This window comes from Theropithecus gelada, chromosome 7a (assembly GCF_003255815.1).
Source record: "Theropithecus gelada isolate Dixy chromosome 7a, Tgel_1.0, whole genome shotgun sequence".
In the NCBI taxonomy this organism is placed as follows: Eukaryota; Metazoa; Chordata; class Mammalia; order Primates; family Cercopithecidae; genus Theropithecus; species Theropithecus gelada.
In genome coordinates this window covers 34,084,945-34,105,936 of record NC_037674.1, presented here as the reverse complement: position 1 = coordinate 34,105,936, position 20,992 = coordinate 34,084,945, and the positions used below count along the sequence as shown (strand labels likewise).

Sequence of the window (20,992 nt, the reverse complement as noted above, 5' to 3'; positions counted from 1 at the left end):
TACACACACACACAATTTTGAGATAGGGTCTTGCCCTGTTGCCCAGGGTAGAGTGCAGTGTTGTGATCTTCGCTCACTGCAGCCTCTGAATCCTGGGCTCAAGCAATCCTCCCACCTCAGCTTCCCAAGTAGCTGGGACTACAGGTGCACACCATCACGCCTGGCTAATTTTTGAATTTTTAAGTGGAGATGGGGTCTCACCATGTTGCCCAGGCTGGCCTCAAACGCCTGGGCTCAAGACAGGAGCTACATTTTAAGAGCTTGAGGGCCACATGTGGCTAGTGGCTACTAAACTGGACAGTACAGATACAGAACATTTCTATCATTACAGAAATTTTAATTGTATAGTGCTGATCCAGACCTCTCCTCTGAACTCAAGATATATATATCTCTCTCTCAATAATTGCTTTCCTGATGGCTCCATTTTTTTTTTGAGACGGAGTCTCGCTCTGTCACCCAGGCTGGAGTGCAGTGGCCGGATCTCAGCTCACTGCAAGCTCCGCCTCCCGGGTTTATGCCATTCTCCTGCCTCAGCCTCCCGAGTAGCTGGGACTACAGGCGCCCGCCACCTCGCTCGGCTACTTTTTTGTATTTTTTAGCGGAGACGGGGTTTCACCGTGTTAGCCAGGATGGTCTCGATCTCCTGACCTCGTGATCCGCCCGCCTCGGCCTCCCAAAGTGCTGGGATTACAGGCTTGAGCCACCGCGCCCAGCCTCCAATTATACTTTCTAAAAAAAGGGTCTTCCTGCCGGGTGCAGTGGCTCATGCCTGTAATCCCAGCACTTTGAGAGGCCAAGGCGGGCGGATCACTTAAGCCCAGGAGTTCAAGACAAGCCTGGGCAACACAGTGAAATCTGATCTCTACAAAAATAAAACTTGACCAGGCACGGTGGCTCACGCCTGTAATCCCAGCACTTTGGGAGGCTGAGGTGGGTGGATCACCTGAGGTCGGGAGTTCAAGACCAGCCTGATCAACATGGAGAAACCCTGTCTCTACTAAAAACACAAAATTAGCCGGGTGTGGTAGCACATGCCTGTAATCCCAGCTACTCGGGAGGCTGAGGCAGGAGAATCACTTCAACCCAGGAGGTGGAGGCTGTGGTGAGCCGAGATCATGCCATTGCACTCCAGCCTGGGCAACAAGAGTGAAACTCTGTCTCAAAAAAAAAAATCAAAAATCTAAAAATTAGCTGGGTGTGGCAGCATGTGCATGTAGTCCCAGTTACTAGGCAGGCTCACGTGGGAGGATCACCTGAGCCTAGGGAGGTCGAGATTGCAGCAAGTCATGATCACGCCACTGCACTCCAGCCTGGGCGATAGAGTAAGACTCTGTCTCAAAAGAAAAAAATAAAAAAAGAGTCTTCTAAAATTTGCAGTGTCAGTTATATCACTAAGTCTGTATCTCACAAAAAAATGAGTTAACTAGTTGTCTGGAAGGGTACGGACAAATTAACCAGTGGACAAGATATTTCTTTTCTTTTTTTTTTGAGATGGAATCTCACTCTGTCACCCAGGCTGGAGTACAGTGGTGCAATCTCGGCTCACTGCAAGCTACGCCTCCCGGGTTCACATCATTCTCCTGTCTCAGCCTCCCAAGTAGCTGAGACATCAGGTGCCCCCCACCATGCCTGGCTAATTTTTTTGTATTTTTTAGTAAAGACAGGGTTTCACCGTGTTAGCCAGGATGGTCTCAATCTCCTGATCTCGTGATCTGCCCACCGTGGCCTCCCAAAGTTCTGGGATTACAGGCGTGAGCTACTGTGCCCGGCCCCAGGTGACAAGATTTTTAAAAAATAAAATTTGTTTTTGTTTTTGAGACGGAGTCTCACTCCATCACCCTGGCTAGAGTGCAGTGGCATGATCTCAGCTCACTGCAACCTCCACCTCTTAAGTTCAAGCAATTCTCCCACCTCATCCTCCCAAATAGTTAGGACTTACAGGTGCATGACACCACACCCGGCTAATTTTTGTAATTTTAGTAGACACAGGGTTTCACCATGTTGGCCAGGCTGGTTTCGAACTATTGACCTCAAGTGATCCACCTGCCTTGGCCTCCCAAAGTGTTGGCATTACAGGCGTGAGTCACCACACCTGGTCTTAATAAAAATTTAATTACTGAAAAAACTGTAAGAATACGGATTAAGATTTCCTATTTGGTAATAGTATAAATATATAAATTCTTATTTGCCAGATTATAAAAGGCCACAATGTGATGTACAACTGCCTGCTCTCTAAACAAGTTTAACTCAATGTAGCCAGTCTACAAACTATATTACTGGTCTGTTTTGAAATAAGCAGCTTAGGCCGGCCGCGGTGGCTCAGGCCTGTAATCCCAGCACTTTGGGAGGCCGAGGCGGGCGGATCACAAGGTCAGGAGATCGAGACCACGGTGAAACCCCGTCTCTACTAAAAATACAAAAAATTAGCCGGGCGCGGTGGCGGGTGCCTGTAGTCCCAGCTACTTAGGAGGCTGAGGCAGGAGAATGGCGTGAACCCGGGAGGCGGAGCTTGCAGTGAGCCAAGATCACGCCACTGAACTCCAGCCTGGGCGACGGAGCGAGACTGTCTCAAAAAAAAAAAAAAAAAAAAAAGAAATAAGCAGCTTAGAGAAGAATGCAATTCAATACATTACTTCCTTCAACAAGAAAATTTTCCTATAAAAAATTTCAGTTGAAATGAACAGTGTGCTTACTAATGTAAATATTTTATATCCTAGGAGAAGATTCTATCTCACTGCAGACTTATAACTAACATTTTGTAGACTGGCATAGGTCCATGAATCACACACTTTCAGTAGCACTGCTCTAAATCACCTCCTTTGTCTTTGATTCAAGTCTACCCAATATTTTTGAACACTTTCCACATGCAATGTCAGCGATTCTGTGCCATCTCCCATTCTACAATTTATTGGGATTAAGATGTATCTTGTTTTCTAGACGTTACCTAGATTCCTTATGTGTATTACAGAATTTCAATGCTGGTCAGAAAGAAGACTATACCATCTAAGAACAGTAACATACTGATAAAAATTTTTAATTAGCAGATTCAAAATTGTAATTTTAAAATAGATTATATAATAGCACTTCAGAAAGGTGAGACTGGGTAATAAACTAGCTTTGAAAACGTTTGTTTTGAAAGAGATATAAAATCCACTTTTCAATACTAACCTAAATATTCCATCAGCTGCTCAGCAGTTATGATTTCCATCATCGGTGGAAGTTTCACCTGAAAAACAAAATATTATTTCTATAAAATTAAATGTTTTAGGTGACTAAAGTGTTTCTTGCAGTCAGAAACACAAATACTTATGTCTATATTATGGATCTACTATACTTATACATTAGCATTCACATATATTAGAATCTTTATAGCCAGTCTTTTTTTTTTTTTTTTTTTTTTTTTTTGAGACAGAGTCTCTCTCTGTTGCCCAGCTGGAGTGCAGTGGCGCAATCTTGGCTCACTGCAAGCTCCGCCTCTCGCGTTCACACCATTCTCCTGCCTCAGCCTCTGAGTAGCTGGGAATACAGGCGCCCGCCACCACGCCTGGCTAATTTTTTTGTATTTTTAGTAGAAACGGGGCTCTACGTGTTAGCCAGGATGGTCTCGATCTCCTGACCTCGTAATCCACCCGCCTCAGCCTCCCAAAGTGCTGGGATTACAGGCATGAGCCACCGTGCCTGGCCTATAACCAGTCTTTACTATATTATTCTATTTATTAGGTTGATACAAAAGTAACTGTGGTTTTTGCTATTAAAAGTAATGCAAAGCTTAAAAACAGGCAAAATTTAACTATATTGTTTAGAGCTGCACACATAGGAGATAAAACTATTAAGAAGTAAAGAAATGGGCTGGGCACAGTGGCTCACGCCTGTAATCCCAACACTTTCAGAGGCGAAGGTGGGCAGATCACTTGAGGTCAGTAGTTAGAGGCCAGCCTAGCCAACATGGTGAAACCTCCCGACTGGGCAATAGAATAAAAAGGAAAAAAAAAAGTAAAGAAATAGGCTGGGTATAGTAGCTCACGCCTGTAATCCCAGCACTTTGGGAGGCTGAGGCAAGCAGATCACTTGAGGTTGAGAGTTCGAGATCAGCCTAGCCAACATGGTGAAACCATCTCTCTACTAAAACTACAAAAATTAGCTGGGCATGGTGGCGCATGCTTATAATCCCAGCTACTTGGGAGGCTGAGGCAGGAGAATCACCTGGACCCAGGAGGCGGAGGTTGCAGTGAGCCAAGATTGTGCCACTGCACTCCAGCCTGGGTGACAAGAGTGAAACTCCATCTCAATAAAATATAAATTAGTAAGTAAAGAAAAGGATGCTATAAAAAAAAATCAAGATTATGGTTATCCCTAGTGGTAACGGAAGGAGTTATAGTTGGAAAGGGGCTTTTAAGGGGATTCTGACATGCTGACAACGCTCTATTCTTTGACCTTCTTGACCTGCAATGGTAGTTCCACTGATGTTTGCTTTATAATAATTTATTAAACTGGACATCTATTTTATGCATGTTTCTATGTGTTACATTTCACAATAAAAAGTTTAAAAGTAAATAGATACATTATAGTGATATTTAAACTAAAAACCCCAGAAAATCCATTAAAATTAATTCAGCTGCAACAACACATTAGTCTAAATTAATTCTTCAAATGCATTGTCAAATGAATGACATAGATATTACAGTCAATGACTGCAAATACTTTAACTGACAGTCACAAGCACACTCCAGGGTATATTTATAGACTAGGAGAAAAAATAAATACTGTAGGATGAACACTCAAAGTAATTACTGTATCAATGATAGAAGAATAGTAACATTGTTAAAAATTCTTCAGCAATTATTTTGTGTTCAACTAAGGAAATCCTTTAAATCAGCGATTCTTCCAACAATTCTCCCAAATGCTGAAAAAGGTCCTCTAGGTGTTTATGTTATCAAATGTAATAATGTCACAATTTTGTTTTAATCAACAAGTAAAATAAGTTTTTAAAAAGACCCCTATAAAACAGAATGGTCTGAAGCCCTCTGTAAGCATAGATGACAGTCAATAGTTATAATTAGTCATCTAGTAGATTTATTATTCAGTAAAAACCAAGAGATGTCTTTGAGGTTTGATCATCATTTCATTCTAAATTATTTTTATTGTCTGTGACTTTTTTTTTTTTGAGACAGAGTCTCGCTCTGTTGCCCAGACTGGGGTGCAGTGGCGCGATCTCAGCTCACTGCAAGCTCCGCCTCCCGGGTTCATGCCATTCTCCTGCCTCAGCCTCCCGAGTAGCTGGGACTACAGGCACCTGCCACCACGCCCGGTGGGTTTTTTTTTGTATTTTTTAGTAGAGACGGGGTTTCACCGTGTTAGGCAGGATAGTCTCGATCTCCTGACGTCGTGATCCGCCCGTCTCGGCCTCCCAAAGTGCTGGGATTACAGGCTTGAGCCACCGCGCCCGGCCGTTTGTGACATTTTTAAATAATTTCAGGTCAGGCCCGGTGGCTCACACCTGTAATCCAGGAGGCTGAGGTGGGCAGATCACTTGATGTCAGGAGTACGAGACCAGCCTGGCCAACTTGGTGAAACACCGACTCTACTAAAAAAACACAAAAATTGGCCAGGTGTGGTGGCGCACACCTGTAGTCCCAGTTACTTGGGAGACTGAGGCAGGAGAATTGCTTGAACCCAGGAGGCGGAGGCTTCAGTGAGCAGAGATCGTGCCATTACGCTCCAGCCTGGGTGACACAGTGAGACCCTGTTTCAATTAAAAAAAAAAAAAAAAATTCAATAGACTATTTTTTTTAAAGCAGTTTTAGGGTTTACAGAAAAACTGGGCAAAAAGTACACAGAGTTCCCATAAATGACATATTTTTAAATTGAAACTCTGGCAAATTACTGTTGACTGTTTGTTTTTCTAAATAAACTTTCTTTTAGAACACAGTCCCTCTCATTTGTTAATGTACCGTCTTTGGCTGCTTTTCCACTATAATGCAGAGATAAATCTGTGCAGCAGACTGCAGGGTATGCAAAGCCTAAAATATTAGTATTTACTATCTGATCCTTTACAGGAAAAGTTTGCTGATCTCTGCATTAGATGATTTTTTTTAGAAGCAAATACACAAATATTTCAACTCACTTATTTACAAGCAGTCAGTAGTATATTCATTTCCTGAATTGTAGCCAGTAAAGTACTTTGGATGTTTATTAAAACTAAAAAGTGCCTACTTCACACTAATACTATGGAGCCATCCACAGATCTTAATTATTTTTTTTTAACCATTTGAGATCTTCCCAAAAGCTTGCTTCTTTTTTTTTTTTTTTTTGCTTTCCTTCACCAGCATCACCTCAAAAGCAAGTGCCAAGGGTTTTGTTGATAACCTAATAAGGCTTTGTTAATAACCTAAAAAGACTTGTAAGTCTTTTTAGATTTTTTCAAAGGAGAAACAAGTTATGAGATAGCTGGCTAAGAATATAGAACTAACAGTTGTGGCAGTCTGTCTGAATCTCTAAATTTTAAGTTTTACAATGAAAAAAAAATAACTGGCTGGGTGCGATGTCTCACGTCTATAGTCCCAGCACTTTGGGAGGCTGAAGTGGAAGGATCACTTGAGCCCAGGAGTTTAGACCAGCCTAAGTAATATAGGGAAACCCTGTCCCTACAGAAAAAACCCCAACACAAACAACATAACTTAGCCAGGTGCGGTGTTGCATGCCTGTAGTTCCAGCTATTTGGGAGGCTGAGGTGGGAACATCACTTGAGCCCAGGAATTTTGAAGCTGCAGTGAGCCACTGTCATGCCACTGCACTCCAGCCTGGGCAACAGAGAGAGACCCTATCTAAAAAAAAAAAAAAAGAAAGAAGAGAAAGAAAAAAATGACAAATCAAGTATGACCTCTTTTGGTAATTATTTGCAACATATTGTTTATAATAAATGAGTACTTTAACAAATACAAAGGTACTTGGAAGACACTTTAAGTAGTTTAAATATTCCTCCTAAAATTTGAGCAAAGTATCTCAACATATATTAAAAAATAGCTCCCAATTAATAGAGACCAAATAAATTTTTATTATCTAGGAAAATGTCCTACCCTATAAATATTACTGAATTAACTGGATTTCCTGAGGAAATTATTATTATTATTTTTAAGACATGTTCTCACTGTCCTCCAGGATGGATCGCAGTGGCAGGATCATAGCATACTGCAGCCTTGACCTCCTGGGTTAAAGCAATCCTCCTACCTGAGCCTCCCAAGTAGCTGGAACTACAGGCATGCACCACCACACCTGACTAATTTTTGTATTTTTTGTAGAGGTGGGGTTTTACTACATTGCCCAATCTGGTCTTGAACTCCTGGCCTCAAGCAATCCTCCCACGTCAGCCTCCCAAATCACTGGGATTACAGGTGTGAGCCACCGCACTTGGCCCTGGAAAATTATTAATATAAGCACAAGAATATTTAAATTAATAAAAGAAAAAAGCTACTCAGACTCCAAATGTTCCACTATAAGGTAAAACCTAAAAAATCTAGCTCAATTATTCCATCGTCCAGGCTAGAGTGCAGTGGCAATATCATGGCTCATTGTAGCCTCAACCTCCCCGGGCTCAGGTGATCCTCCCACCTCCACCTCCCAAGTAGCTGGGACCACAGGCGTGCGCCACCATGCTTGGCTACTTTTTTGTATTTTTTGTAGAGACGGGGTTTTGACATGTTGACCAAACTCCTGGACTCAAGCAGGAGCCCAAACTCCTGCTTAAATTTGCCTACCTCAGCCTCCTAAAGTGGTAGGATTACAGGTGTAAGTCCCCGGGCCTGGCCCATTCTGTAATTCTTAATCATCTAAAGAAGAAAGTAAATCTGGGAATAGACTCAAGCAAGACCAAAAATAGTAACAACAAAACCTTCTGTTTAAACTGTAAGTGAAATCTTAAACAGGAATCTGAAACATCCTAAGAATGATACGCCAAGGTTTTGACACCTGTGATTTTGATAACCCAAAGGAAAAGATAAATGCAGGGGACTCGGCAATAACTAAGAAATAAGAAGCACTCTATATAGGTGATGGCAAGTACAAAAATTACTACTAGCTAAATAATGTTTTTAAATGCTTAACAATTAGAATACCAATATAATAAGTATTCAAGAAACACACTTTGAGTTCCAACACCTCTTCAAAGTTGGGAAGATACTTGAGAAAATATAAAATTGAGTTATTTGCCAGTCTCTGCTCTTTAGAAAAGAGAAGTCAGGGGCTGGGAAGAGTGGCTCACTCCTGTAATCCCAGCACTTTGGGAGGCCGAGGTGGGTGGATCACCTGAGGTTAGGAGTTCAAGACCAGGCTGGCTAACATGGTGAAATCCCATCTCTACTAAAAATACAAAAAATTAGCCAGGCGTGGTGGCAGGCACCTGTAATCCCAGCTACTCAGGAAGCTGAGGGAGGACAATCACTTGGGCCAGAGAGGCAGAGGCTGCAGTGAGCCAAGACCATGCCACTGCACTCCAGCCTGGGTGACAGAGTGAGACTCCGATTCAAAAAAAAAAAAAAAAAAAGAGAGAAAATTATATATTGAACATCTACTAATTGTCATTCGATTTTATGTTACTTGAATCCCCAGCAATCCTATGAAGCAAGCATTATTAACCCCATTCAAAGAATAAACTAAGGCTTTAAAACATTAATTTATCCAAAGTAAGTAGAAGTACTGTGATGGGAAGTGAGATCAGACACCAAAGCCAATTGCCTTTTCCATTATACCAATACTCACAGGCTTTTCTAACAACAGCAGAACACTTTCCACTCAATGAAATCTTATATAAAACATCATCTGAAACATATTTTAAATCAATAATTGATAGAACTTTGTGACCAGGGAAAAGTGGAGCATGATGGGGAAAGAATAATCAAAGTTGACTCTAAGGCTCAGGAAACTAAAAATCAAGATCCATACAATTGATAGCAATGGAAATTTGGCAAGTGAAGATAAGTTTGTAGAAGAAAATGATGTCCGCTTTGGAACTGTGACATTTTTAGTTTGACATTCAAACAGGGAGTTGAGTTTGGAACAAAGAAGATAACATTTTTATATTGCAGTTTATTTTTGTATTACTTACATATGGCAAAATGGACCCACTAAATAATAGTCAAATTTCACTAATATGAAATATGCAGTGTTTACATACATATGTGTGTATATATGTAGCATTTATATATTCAGCATGAATATATAGTATTCGTGATTTTTTAGTTGAAATTGTAAAGAAATTATTCTTTAGAAAATATTAGAAGTAATAATGGGAATCAAAGGGAAGCTTTACCCACTTTTTTCAAAATAAGGACTCAAAAACTTAAGGATTCTTTCAACATGCCTTTAATTCTGGCTCCAGCAAATAAAAATGTATGTATTATAAGCTATTACACATCATGCTTTACATTTTAATTTCTTGTATGTACTATTCATTTACTACTAGTAATATAATACTTACTAAAAAATACTCAAATTGAGACTCTTTAGTAAATCTAATTGGCTTTCTACTTGCTATCAGTATTTCTTTCTTTTTTTTTCTTTTTTGAGATGGAGTCTCGCTCTGTCACCCAGGCTGGAGTGCAGTGAGACAATGTCGGTTCACTGCAAACTCCATCTCCTGGGTTCAAGCAATTCTCTAGCTCAGCCTCCCAAGTAGCTGGGATTACAGGCACCCGCCAGCACGCATGGCTAATTTTTGAATTTTTAGTAGAGACAGGGTTTCACCACCTTCACCAGGCTGGTCTTGAACTCCTGACCTTGTGATCCACCCACCTTGGCCTCCTAAAGTGCTGGGATTACAGGCATAAGCCACCGCGCTCCGCTGCCATCATTATTTCAAAACAGAAAAATTTTATGAGACAACCCACAAGTTAAAAAGGCTTTGAAACTCTGAAACGCTTTTGTCAGTTTTTATCATAATTTAGACCCTATCCTCAGAGTAAGACCAAGGCCTATTTAAAACTGTCAGAAACTGCAGATATATTCACACATATTAAATTTGCAGGAAAGTCTTATTTTATAAGCACTTCAAAGTGTTTTAGAGCAATAAAGAATGTTGTTGCAGTGGGATTTACTAATAAAAGATTTACTAGTAGTCTGGGTGCAGTGGCTCATGCCTGTAATCCCAGCACTTTGGGAGGCCAAGGTGGGCTGACTGCCTGAGGTCAGGAGTTCGAGACCAACCTGGCCAAAATGGTAAAACCCTGTCTCTACTAAAAATACAAAACAATTAGCTGGGTGTGGTGGCAGGTGTCCGTAATCCCGGGTACTTGGGACACTGAGGCAGGAGAGTAGCTTGAACCCAGGAGGCGGGGGTTGCAGTGAGCCGAGACTGCACCATCGCACTCCAGCCTGGGCAACAAGAACTAAACTCTGTCTGAAAAAAATATATAAAGATTTACTAGTAAAAGAAGGCATCTTCCATTCAGAATTCACCATGTATATTTAAGAAGCTCAGCAAGCTTACTATGCTGAAAAATCTCCTCCCCAAAATATTAATAATTAAACTTTTACATTAATTGCTTGAAAGATAGATGAGAATAGGGTAAGGTAAGAGACCATTTTGAAGGCTACTAAGGTAGTCCAGGTGAGAGATGAAGGCCTAAACTAGGGTAGTGGCAGTAGAAAAAGAAGTTACTAATTGCTGAAAAACATCTAAGAATATATTTAATAAACTACAATGGGAAAGTCAAGTTTATTCACCATAGTACCCCAAAGAGACTCTGAAATTAGAAGTGTCAGACACTTCAGAAGACATAAGATAAAGCACAGAGAGCTAAAAACGGGAGTCTGTATAAAGAGCAACTAGTACCAGATTGCAGAATTTGATCTAAGAAATCATGAAGTCTATTTCTGCTTCTCTGACTTTATCATTGGCTCTCCCATCCTGTTTTGCCCCAGACCTATTGTCCACCAGACTTAGTGCTATCTTGAACTTTATCTTCCCAATCAAACATCCTGAGTGAGAGCTCTGGTTCTAGAGTAGGTGATAATCTTACCTTGGGCTAGTTATTTAAACTTTATGCACTTCAATCTTCTTTTTTTTTGAGAACGGAGTTTCACTCTTGTTGCCCAGGCTGGAGTGCAATGGCATGATCTAGGCTTACTGCAAACTCCGCCTCCCAGGTTAAAGTGATTCTCCTGCCTCAGTCTCCTGAGTAGCTGGGATTACAGGTATGCACCACCACGCCCAGCTAATTTTGTATTTTTAGTAGAGATGGGGTTTCTCCATGTTGGTCAGGCTGGTCTCAAACTCCTGACCTCAGGTGATCTGCCTACCTCGGCCTCCCAAAGTGCTGGGATTACAGGCGTGAGCCACTGTGCCTGGCCTCAATTTTCTATATACATAAAATAAGAACAACAGTCTACATAAGGATTTCATGATGTGGTTGAGAAAATTAAAAGAGAAAACATACAATGCATGTAAAATAATGCACAGTATCTGGACACATAAATAATTGAGTACTTACTATTATTATTCAAAGTCCCTATGATTGTTAGTACCACCTGTGCCTAAATGTCCTTCACCTGGGACTCAACAGATAAGGTTGGATAGGGAGTGAGGTTTTTCACTAAAAGACTACTCATATCAAGGGGGAGAAGAAGGGCCGGGCGCGGTGGCTCAAGCCTGTAATCCCAGCACTTTGGGAGGCCGAGACGGGCGGATCATGAGGTCAGGAGATCGAGACCATCCTGGTTAACACGGTGAAACCCCGTCTCTACTAAAAAATACAAAAAAAACCTAGCCGGGCGAGGTGGCAGGCGCCTGTAGTCCCAGCTACTCGGGAGGCTGAGGCAGGAGAATGGCGTAAACCCGGCAGGCGGAGCTTGCAGTGAGCTGAGATCCGGCCATTGCACTCCAGCCTGGGTGACAGAGCGAGACTCCGCCTCAAAAAAAAAAAAAAAAAAAAGGGGAGAAGAAGAAATGAACACATCTATCACTATTAGAGGGCAACTCCTACTGGCAGTATTTATTCTCTCCTCAGCCCTTGTCTACCTTATCTTACAAATCCAGAGTTACACCACCAATTCTTGGAAGAGACTGGGAATGAAAGCCTCAGAAATGTTCTTAAGTCTTTTGTGTAAACAAAACCCCACAACTGTGTGAAGTTTTAATCTCTTTTTACAGGATCTATATTTAAAAACAAGGTGGGCAGAGGCTAAGATGGAACCTTTGGCTCACCATCTGTTTTTCCTTTTTTATAAGTAATAAACACACTTGGAAAACCTCAAAAGAGCTCTGTGCTTACTTACTTCAGGAAAAGAAAATTTGTGTGATTACAATGTTTCTGCAAGTCAGGGGAAAAAGCATAACCTAGATGGAAGTTAGAAGTGTCTGTGAAAGGATATGAGGTAAAAAAGTCATCAAGGAGGGAGGGAGAACTAGAGAAAAAACTCACCCCTGGCAAAAAGCTCACCTTCATCGTGCCTCACTTTGCAGGTGATAATGAGACAAAAGCGTATGTCCATTTGAACTTTGAATTTTCTGTTAATAGCCTTTTGTTCATTTTGCCATTGTGCTGCTCATCTTTTTCTAATTTATAAGGGCTCTTTGTAAATTAAGAAATTAGGGTTGGCCATGGTGACTCACGCCTGTAATCCCAGCACTCTGGGAGGCTAAGCCAGGATTACTTGAGGCCAGGAGTTCAAGGCCAGACTAGACAACATGGTGAGACACATCTCTACAGAAAAAATAAAAAAGAAACTGGGCACAGTGGCTCACACCTGTAATCTTAATACTTTGGAAGGCTGAGGTGGGCAGATCACTTGAGGTCGGGAGTTCAAGACCAGCCTGTCCAAGATGGTGAAACCCTGTCTCTATTAAAAATACAAAAATTAGCCGGAAATCGCATGAACCCAGGAGGCAGAGGTTGCAGCGAGCCAAGATCGTGCCACTGCACTCCGGCCTAGGCGAATGAGTGAGACTCTGTCAAAAAAAAAAAAAAATTAGGTGGGCATGGTAGCACACACTTGTGGTCCCAGCTGCTCAGGATGCTGAGGTTGGAGGACTGCTTGAGCTCGGGAGGTCGCAGCTATAGGGAGCCATGATTGCACCAACACGCTCCAGCCTGGGTGACAGAATGACAGTCTATCTCAAAAAAAGACAAAGAAAAAAAAAAAAAAAGGGAAATTAGCCCGTAGATAATCCAGCAAAGAGTTCCCTTAGTTTAGTGGGTTTTGATTTAGTTTGGGTCTGTTCTTTTTTTTTAAGCTTTTTTATATTTTACAGAATCAAACATATGAATCCTTATTTTACAGTTTATAGGTTTGATGTTTGGAGAAACCAACTTTATATTAAAAATCCTTCTTCAGGACCCCAGCATCCCTCCCATGACTTGGAACAGGAGATAATCTCAGCTTATACTAAGCAAAAAAAAAAAAAACTGGGAAAAGAATTCCCTACCAAAAACAGTTAAGAAGGAGAGGAGATGTGTTTCCAGCATCTTAAATTAGTGCATTCATTTTTCTACTAAAATGCTATACAATGATTAGATATTGCAATACTCTATCTTCTTTATCACAACGTATAATATAGGTTATATGTAAGTTTTTTTGTATGTATATTGGCCTCAGAACCTATAACATTCTAAAAGAAAAAAAAAAGTATAACCAAGTAGGGATTCCCTCTATTATTAAAGAAATACCTTTGTAAGCCCTAAAATATATGTATTATTTACCTCTAGCTTAACTTCATAAACACCTAATTACATGGGTTACAGCCCTCAAATATACCTATAAAAAGCATTTTTTTTACAGCTAAAATAAGATTTTTAAAAATTATTAAAAATCAAACATAGTCAAAAAGAAGCAAAATAAAAATGTATTCTAAGTGATACATTTGATACATTTTGATAAGTTTACCTGGTATAATTTGTAATTTGAGACTAGCTGGGGCAATATAGTGAGACCCCATCTCTACAAAAAAACAATAAAAAGGAAAAACACAGAGGTAGATGAAACTATCTCTTGAAAATGAGAGGTAAACAGAATTACAAATTTGAGCTTGAATTAAATGTAATAGATTTCTTTCTTGATGTGTTAGATTATCACAGCTCAACTATTTAATAGATTTTCTTTTTTTACAATTAAAACAATTTTTTTTTTCTTTTATAGAGATGGGGTCTCATTATGTTGACCAGGCTGGTCTCAAACTCCTGGGCTCAACTGATCCTCCGGCCTTGGCCTTCCAAAGTACTAGGATTACAGGCAGGAGCCACAGTGCCCAGCCAACTATTTAATAGATTATGAATGATCACCTACTCTCTATCAGTTCTGAACCAATACTTTCAACTCAGTCCTTACCCTGTTTGATCACTTTTACTGTCACTTCTCATCCAGAACTACCACACTTATACCTTTGCTCAAATCCTCCCAGTTTCTTCAGTCTATTGATTTTCTAATAATTTCATCCTCTCCCAAAAGAGATGATCAGCTGTTTTCCCTTTCAATTCTCTAATTCTCTCCCCCTACACCCCAGGTGTCAGTTCTTGAAAGAAAAGCCCAAGCCTTGATAACTCTAACCAGTCATTCTTCCTGCTCCTATTTCCAGACATAAGTGAACTAGGGAAAGACCAAAAACAAAGCAAAACTGATAATCTAATCGTTTTTAAAGGATACCTCAATTTATCCATGCTACTAATTGGCAGTCTTTCTGTTTGTGCCTCAAATTCCTAAGCATAATCTCCACTGAGATTCTTCTTTAAAATGCAATATACTTTTCTCACAAAATTCACCCCGTCAAATGCTTTACAATCTTAATTATTAACGAGTTCAATAGTTACTGCTTATGAGTTCAATGATTATTTTGCCAAATTGAAAAATACAAGGCTTCAGTTTTCATCTACCTCTCTTTTTTTCCTTATTATTATTTTTTTTACAGACATGGGGGGTCTCACTACATTGCCCCAGCTGGTCTCTAACTCCTGGGCTCAAGCGATCCTCCTGTCTCAGCCTCCCGCAATGCTGGGATTACAGGCATGAGCCACCACACACGGCCAACCTCTCTATCTTAATGTGACCTTGTCTCTGTATTTTTCTTGTTCCATTCCTCCCAATACTTCAGAAAATACAGTTGTTGTTCCTTTCCTCTAAAGACAACTGAGGATTCCATGTTATCCTGACTTTTCAGTGACCTTGTCCCTACACCTGTCATCTTCGGCAGAATCTTCCCTACTCCATCAGCTCTCTGATGCTGCTGCATTTGACAATAGTAATGTACTAAACTTTTATTACATTATCTTTCTCTGAATACTCTCATGACATTGCCCTATTTCTAGTTCTCATTCCACATCTCAAATTGTGCCTATGCTGGTTTTTCACTCCCTCACCCTTAATATTCTTCCCTTCCTCCCCCAATTTGATCTTTATTCCTGTTTTCTCTCTGTCTCCTGGAGAATGAGGTAGGGGAGGAGAGGGAGTGGGGAAATTGAGACAGGATGGAGAGGATGTTTCTGCTGGCAATTTGTCACTCTCACATATTGGGATGGCAAAAAAAGTTGAGAACTATTGCTCACTACTCTCTGGAGAATTCATTTAGTCTCAGAACTACCATATTTACTCTAGGTAGTAATTCTCCAATTTGATTTTTCTCTATAATTTTATAGCCTCTTGCAGGTGGATCACCTGAGGTCAAGAGTTCAAGACCAGCCAGGCCAACATGGTGAAATCCTGTCTCTAATAAAAATACAAAATTAGCCGGTGTAGTGGCACACGCTTGTAGTCCCAGCTACTGGAGAGACTGAGACAGGAGAATCACTTGAACCCAGGAGGCAGAGGCTGTAGTGAGCCGAGATCCTCCCACTGCACTCCAGCCTGGGCAAGACAGAGTGAGACTCTGTCTCAAGAAAAAAAAAAAAAAAAAAAAAAATCAGCCTCTTTCCTGAGACCCAGTCCATGCTTCTAACAGCATAATGAATATTTATATTTTTATGTCCCACTACTGGACATTTCCAACTAAACACAACCAAACTTTGGCATCAACTTCCCCATCTAAAATAATTCCCTTAATACCTTCCCTATCTTTTGAAAGATCCAACCAATCTCTGTTACTCAGGTCTGAAAAATGGTGTTACTGTCTTCACTTCTTATAGCCAGTCAGTGATGAAATCATCATTGGGAATGCTACATTATCCTCATCAAAGAGAGGGGGCAAAGAACTCTAACCAAAGCGCTATCCGCATCAATTCTTCCTGCTACACTCACTACAATCTTACTTCTAGCCTAATATCAAAGTAAAAGACCACTTTCTTCATGTCATTTCTTTATCTAGCAATTTAGAATAGCTCCAATATCAGCTATATATAAAGTCTAAACACCTACATCAATGGATCCTCTGAAATCTGACAACCACCTTCACACCCCATTTACTATTTTTCTCTACTAGAGCATTTCTCAACCTTTTTGTTCCCAAAGCCCTTTATAGTCTTAAAAATGATTGAGGACCCCCAATAACTTTCATCTATGTGGATATCTATCTATATCCACCTTATTATAAATTAAAATTGAGAAAAATTTAAAACACAAAGTACAGAGGCATACACTGCATTAACTGTCAGAGCGATGCCATTACATCATGTAGCCTGAAAAATTCCATGGACACTTGTGAGAGAATGAGAGTGAAAAAGGCAAATAGGCCGGGCGCGGTGGCTCAAGCCTGTAATCCCAGCACTTTGGGAGGCCGAGACGGGTGGATCACGAGGTCAGGAGATCGAGACCATCCCGGCTAACACGGTGAAACCCTCTCTCTACTAAAAAAAAAAAAAATATAAAAAAATAGCCGGGCGAGGTGGCGGGCGCCTGTAGTCCCAGCTACTCGGGAGGCTGAGGCAGGAGAATGGCGTGAACCTGGGAGGCAGAGCTTGCAGTGAGCTGAGATCTGGCCACTGCACTCCAGCCTGGGTGACAGAGCAAGACTCCGTCTCAAAAAAAAAAAAAGAAAAGAAAAAGGCAAATAACTTCTTAGTATTATTATAAAAATAGTTTTGACTTCTAGTACCCGGCTTACTTTGAGAATACTGCTCTACTTTGCTTCTCTCATCCATCTCTTTATCAATCATCAATGATTACTTATGACTGGTTTTTGTGTGCATCAATAAGCTGGAGGAAAAAAAAAAAAACACTGATAACCACAGATTTACAAAGTAATCTCCAAATTCATTAGCATGCTTGCTGATTCATAATCTGACAAAACCTATCAATTTTATTTCCTGCTATTACCACCATTTCCTTTACCTCCTATGCTGCACAATTCAACCCAGGTTGAAGGTCTCAAGTAGAAGAAATCCTTTTCTGCTTCAGTATCTTTCAATACACTATTCTCTTTGCCCAGAAGGTCTTCTCTCACTCATCCTTTGGATCTAGTTCACAGGTTATCTCTTCTATGAAGTCTTCCCTTGATAATCCCCTCCCCAATTACCCTTTTCTTTGGGCTTCCATAGCATATTAGAGCTTCTCACATTGCACTGTAATTATTGTTTATATGTCTGTCATCCCACTAGATAGCTACGTGAAGGCAGATTTGCATCATACTCATCTTTGCATTTCCTTTTTTTTCTTTTTTGGGGATGGGGTTTCGCTCTTGTTGCCCAGGCTGGAGTGCAGTGGCTTGATCTCGGCTCACTGCAACCTCCACCTCCTGAGTTCAAGCAATTCTCCTGCCTCGACTTCCCAAGTAGCTGGGATTACAGGTGCCCACCACCATGCCCGTCTAATTTTTTTGTATTTTTAGTAGAGATGGGGTTTCACTATGTTGGCCAGGGTGATCTCGAACTCCTGACCTTACGTGATCCACCCGCCTCGGCCTTCCAAAGTGCTAGGAGTACAGGTATGAGCCACTGCGCCTGGCCTCATCTTTGCATTTCTAGTACCTCACACATAGTGGGAACCCAAATATTTGATCATTCACTTGAATCTGTCTGAATTGAATGAGTCAGTTTAATATGCATCTATCCCCAAATACTCCAGACCACAGTACTTGCCCTTTCCTCTGAATTTCTGCAGTACTATATCAGAAAAAGGACTACAGGAAAGTAATAGCTATTCCTTCCTACAAAAAAGATTAGGGACTCTGGCCCATTAGAGCAAGTCTAACTCCCCAGTTGAGAGCCTCTATCAAGTGGCTCTTCTTTACCTTTTCAACCTTATTTTTCATTATTCTCCAGCATTAACTTACCACCTCTGTCATTTAATAAACATATAAACACACAATATCCATTCTGTTTTCATTCCTTTGGTTTATACTCTTCTCTCCCCTGGGAATTCCATTTCCCTGTTATTCTAAATTCTCTTCCTTAAAAGATCTGTTAAATTGCTCTAATGGTGGTGTCTTTTTAAAAAAGAAAGAAAAAAAAAAGATTGGTTCAAGATCCATAAATCCCATGAAGCTTTCTAGGACTATGCCATACCAAATGAAAATTTCCCCTTTCTGAATATCAAATGCATTTCCACAGATTTACCACAATTTACCTACCACTTGTCTCATATAACTTACTATTTCTTGTTCTTAAACAGTTTCAAGTAAGTCAATGATGCCACCTCAAACAGCTTGACAGCCTTTTAAGGGCAGGTACTGTCTTCACTCAAAACATCTCAGTGCCATTATGCACCAGACAATGGCAAGGTTTCTAATTTTATTTCTTTTGTATCAGCCCTTGCTAGTGACAGGAAAATAAAGGCATGTTTGATAAACACTATTCCCTTTACGTGATTTTCTTCCTAACTGTTCAGAAGAATCCAGGTTACTTTTTTCTTTTCTTTTTCTTTTAATATAGGGTCTCACTATATTGCCCAGGCTAGTCTCAAACTTCTGGGCTCAAGCGATTGTCTTGTCTCAGCCTCCAGCGTAGTTGAGCTTACAGAGTAGCTGAGATTACAGGCGCACACCACCATACCCAGTTTGGGTTATTTTTTTTTCTAGGAAACATTGCATCTATAAATATAATTACCAATTTGAAAATAAAATAGGTGCTGTGAGATGCATCTTCTTAGCACCCTAACACTGCAAGCTTAAATAAGACACTTCATTTTACAGGTAACTCTCTCTGAGTCCTCATCATACCTATTTTTAAGGGTCCTTCCTTTTTTTGCTCCTTCACCTTAGATATATCTTTTCTTACTTTAGTTTTTAAGAGTTTTAGCTCCTTTAACACATTCGGATGCATGGTTACTGGTAATAATGCCAAACCATTTGAGAGCCAAAGAAATGAGGCAAGTAAAAATCATGCATAAAATGAAAACAATCTTTGAAAACCAAGAAGTTATGGTAATTGGGTCTCAGACCAATGCTTTTCCTTAAATGGAATTTGTCTAAAGAGCCACATCTTTCCCATCACCATTCTCTTAAGTATCTACACACGAATGGGGCATTAGTTGGAAATCAGACTAAACATAACCATCAAAACTTAGTCCATGATATCACGGATTGATGGTAACTTCTGAAGATTACTTTCTCCAATTCTTCACTTCTTTGCATATGTGATAAAGTCGGCAAGAAAACATAGGAAATTATAGTTTAAAATAATCACAAGATTAAAGATACTCGAAGTCCTTCTTGTTTCTAAGTGTATCAACCACAATTGAACGTTGAAACAACACTACAAGAGAAAACGGAGGTTAGGGGCAATTCTTTTCGATATATATACAAGGGAATATTCTTTCAACATGGAAGTCTTGGAATGAATTTCATGTAAGAAGGGGACTGATGAATGAGGAAAGAAAGGAAGCCATCACCTGACATGCAGCAGCTCCCTCACCCCGTTTTCCTCCACCCCAAAAGCTGTAGGAAGTAGAAAGCTGCAGAATGTACCTTCCAGGCCAGGAGCAAAACATTGAGGATGGCCAGCAAGGGGCAGGGTCCGTTCTCATTCTGGGTGATGATGGGTGTGTTCTCTTCCTTCCACTGGATCCACTTGATGTGATACACAGACTGTCCCGGGAAGCGTTCCTTGGAGGCCGCCAGCACCTGAGCGGTCTCCTCCTCCTCCTCCTCCCCCTTGCACAGAGGAACAGCCCCGGGCAACACCGCCGCGCCCTCCTCCTCCTCAGGGACCCTGTTCTCCGCTCCCTCCTCACTATTGAACTCGCAGCTACTGGGAAAAGAATGCAGGTTAGAGAATGACTCCAGAGAGTCCAGGCTCGGCGATTCCCCAGGAGGGGTCGGGTCGCTGCAACTGCTGCTGAGGCCGCCGGCGCTGCTGGGCTCTTCGGAGCCGGCAGCCGTCAGCTCTGCTTGGCAGGTGCCGGCGAGATCCGGGCGGTCTCCCGCGTCTCCGGCGGGACCCAACTCATGACCCACTCCGGCCACGGCTGTCTCCGGGGAGGCGGTCACCTTGTACTGCCCTCTCAGAGGCGCCTCGGCGGCAGCAGGACTCTCCACACCACTATCCTTCAAGTCCAAACCCGGGGAGGAGCTGCAAGGTCCGGGAACCTCAGGAGAGCCCGCGGGAGAAGCCGAGTCCGGGAGGCTCCTGCTGGCGGCCGCCGCCCCCAGCCCATTCCCGCCGCTGCTCTCCGCCGCCCATACCCCAGGACCATCACCAGCGGCAAGCCTGGTCTCTTGTAGCCCTTCCTGCGAAGAACCTGTCCCTGACGCTGGCCCGGCCGCCACCCCGTGTTCTAGCGGCTGCAGGCTCTCGGGGCTGCTCTCCATACCGGGCCGCCCGCCCCCAGCTCTATGGAGACCGCGGCCAGTTCTCCGCAGCCAGCGCCTCGGACGCCATGACAGCTGTATTGGCAGCAACAGCGCCCTGGCGCGGCCCCGGCCAGGCACGTCACCGGGGAGGGCACTAAGAACGCGCGCGCGCGCGCGCTACCGCGTTCTCCGTGCGCTCTGAGCTTGCCTCCGCTTGACAGCGCGCTGAGGGGCGAAAGCGAACCACTCAGCAGCCTCCCACGTGGCCCAGCCCCTTCCGTGTGCCCGCCCGAGCTCGCGCTCCGAAGGCCGGGCGTGGAGGGCGTGGCTAGGAGGGCGCGGCCGGGGGGC

At 41.9% G+C, this 20,992-nt stretch overlaps 1 protein-coding gene across 2 annotated transcripts in view; it reads right to left on the bottom strand.

Moving 5' to 3' along the window:
• MINDY2 (MINDY lysine 48 deubiquitinase 2) overlaps positions 1-20,854 on the bottom strand; it is an 83,398-nt gene extending 62,544 nt beyond the window's left edge. For both annotated transcript variants that reach the window (XM_025390473.1, XM_025390474.1), the window contains exons 1-2: positions 19,817-20,854; positions 3,169-3,226 (exon numbers count right to left, since the gene is read on the bottom strand). In XM_025390473.1, the coding sequence (XP_025246258.1) occupies positions 3,169-3,226; positions 19,817-20,659 (901 nt within the window). In that variant the 5' untranslated portion in view covers positions 20,660-20,854. The remainder of the gene's footprint in view (positions 1-3,168; positions 3,227-19,816) is intronic.
• Positions 20,855-20,992: the final 138 nt, after the last annotated feature.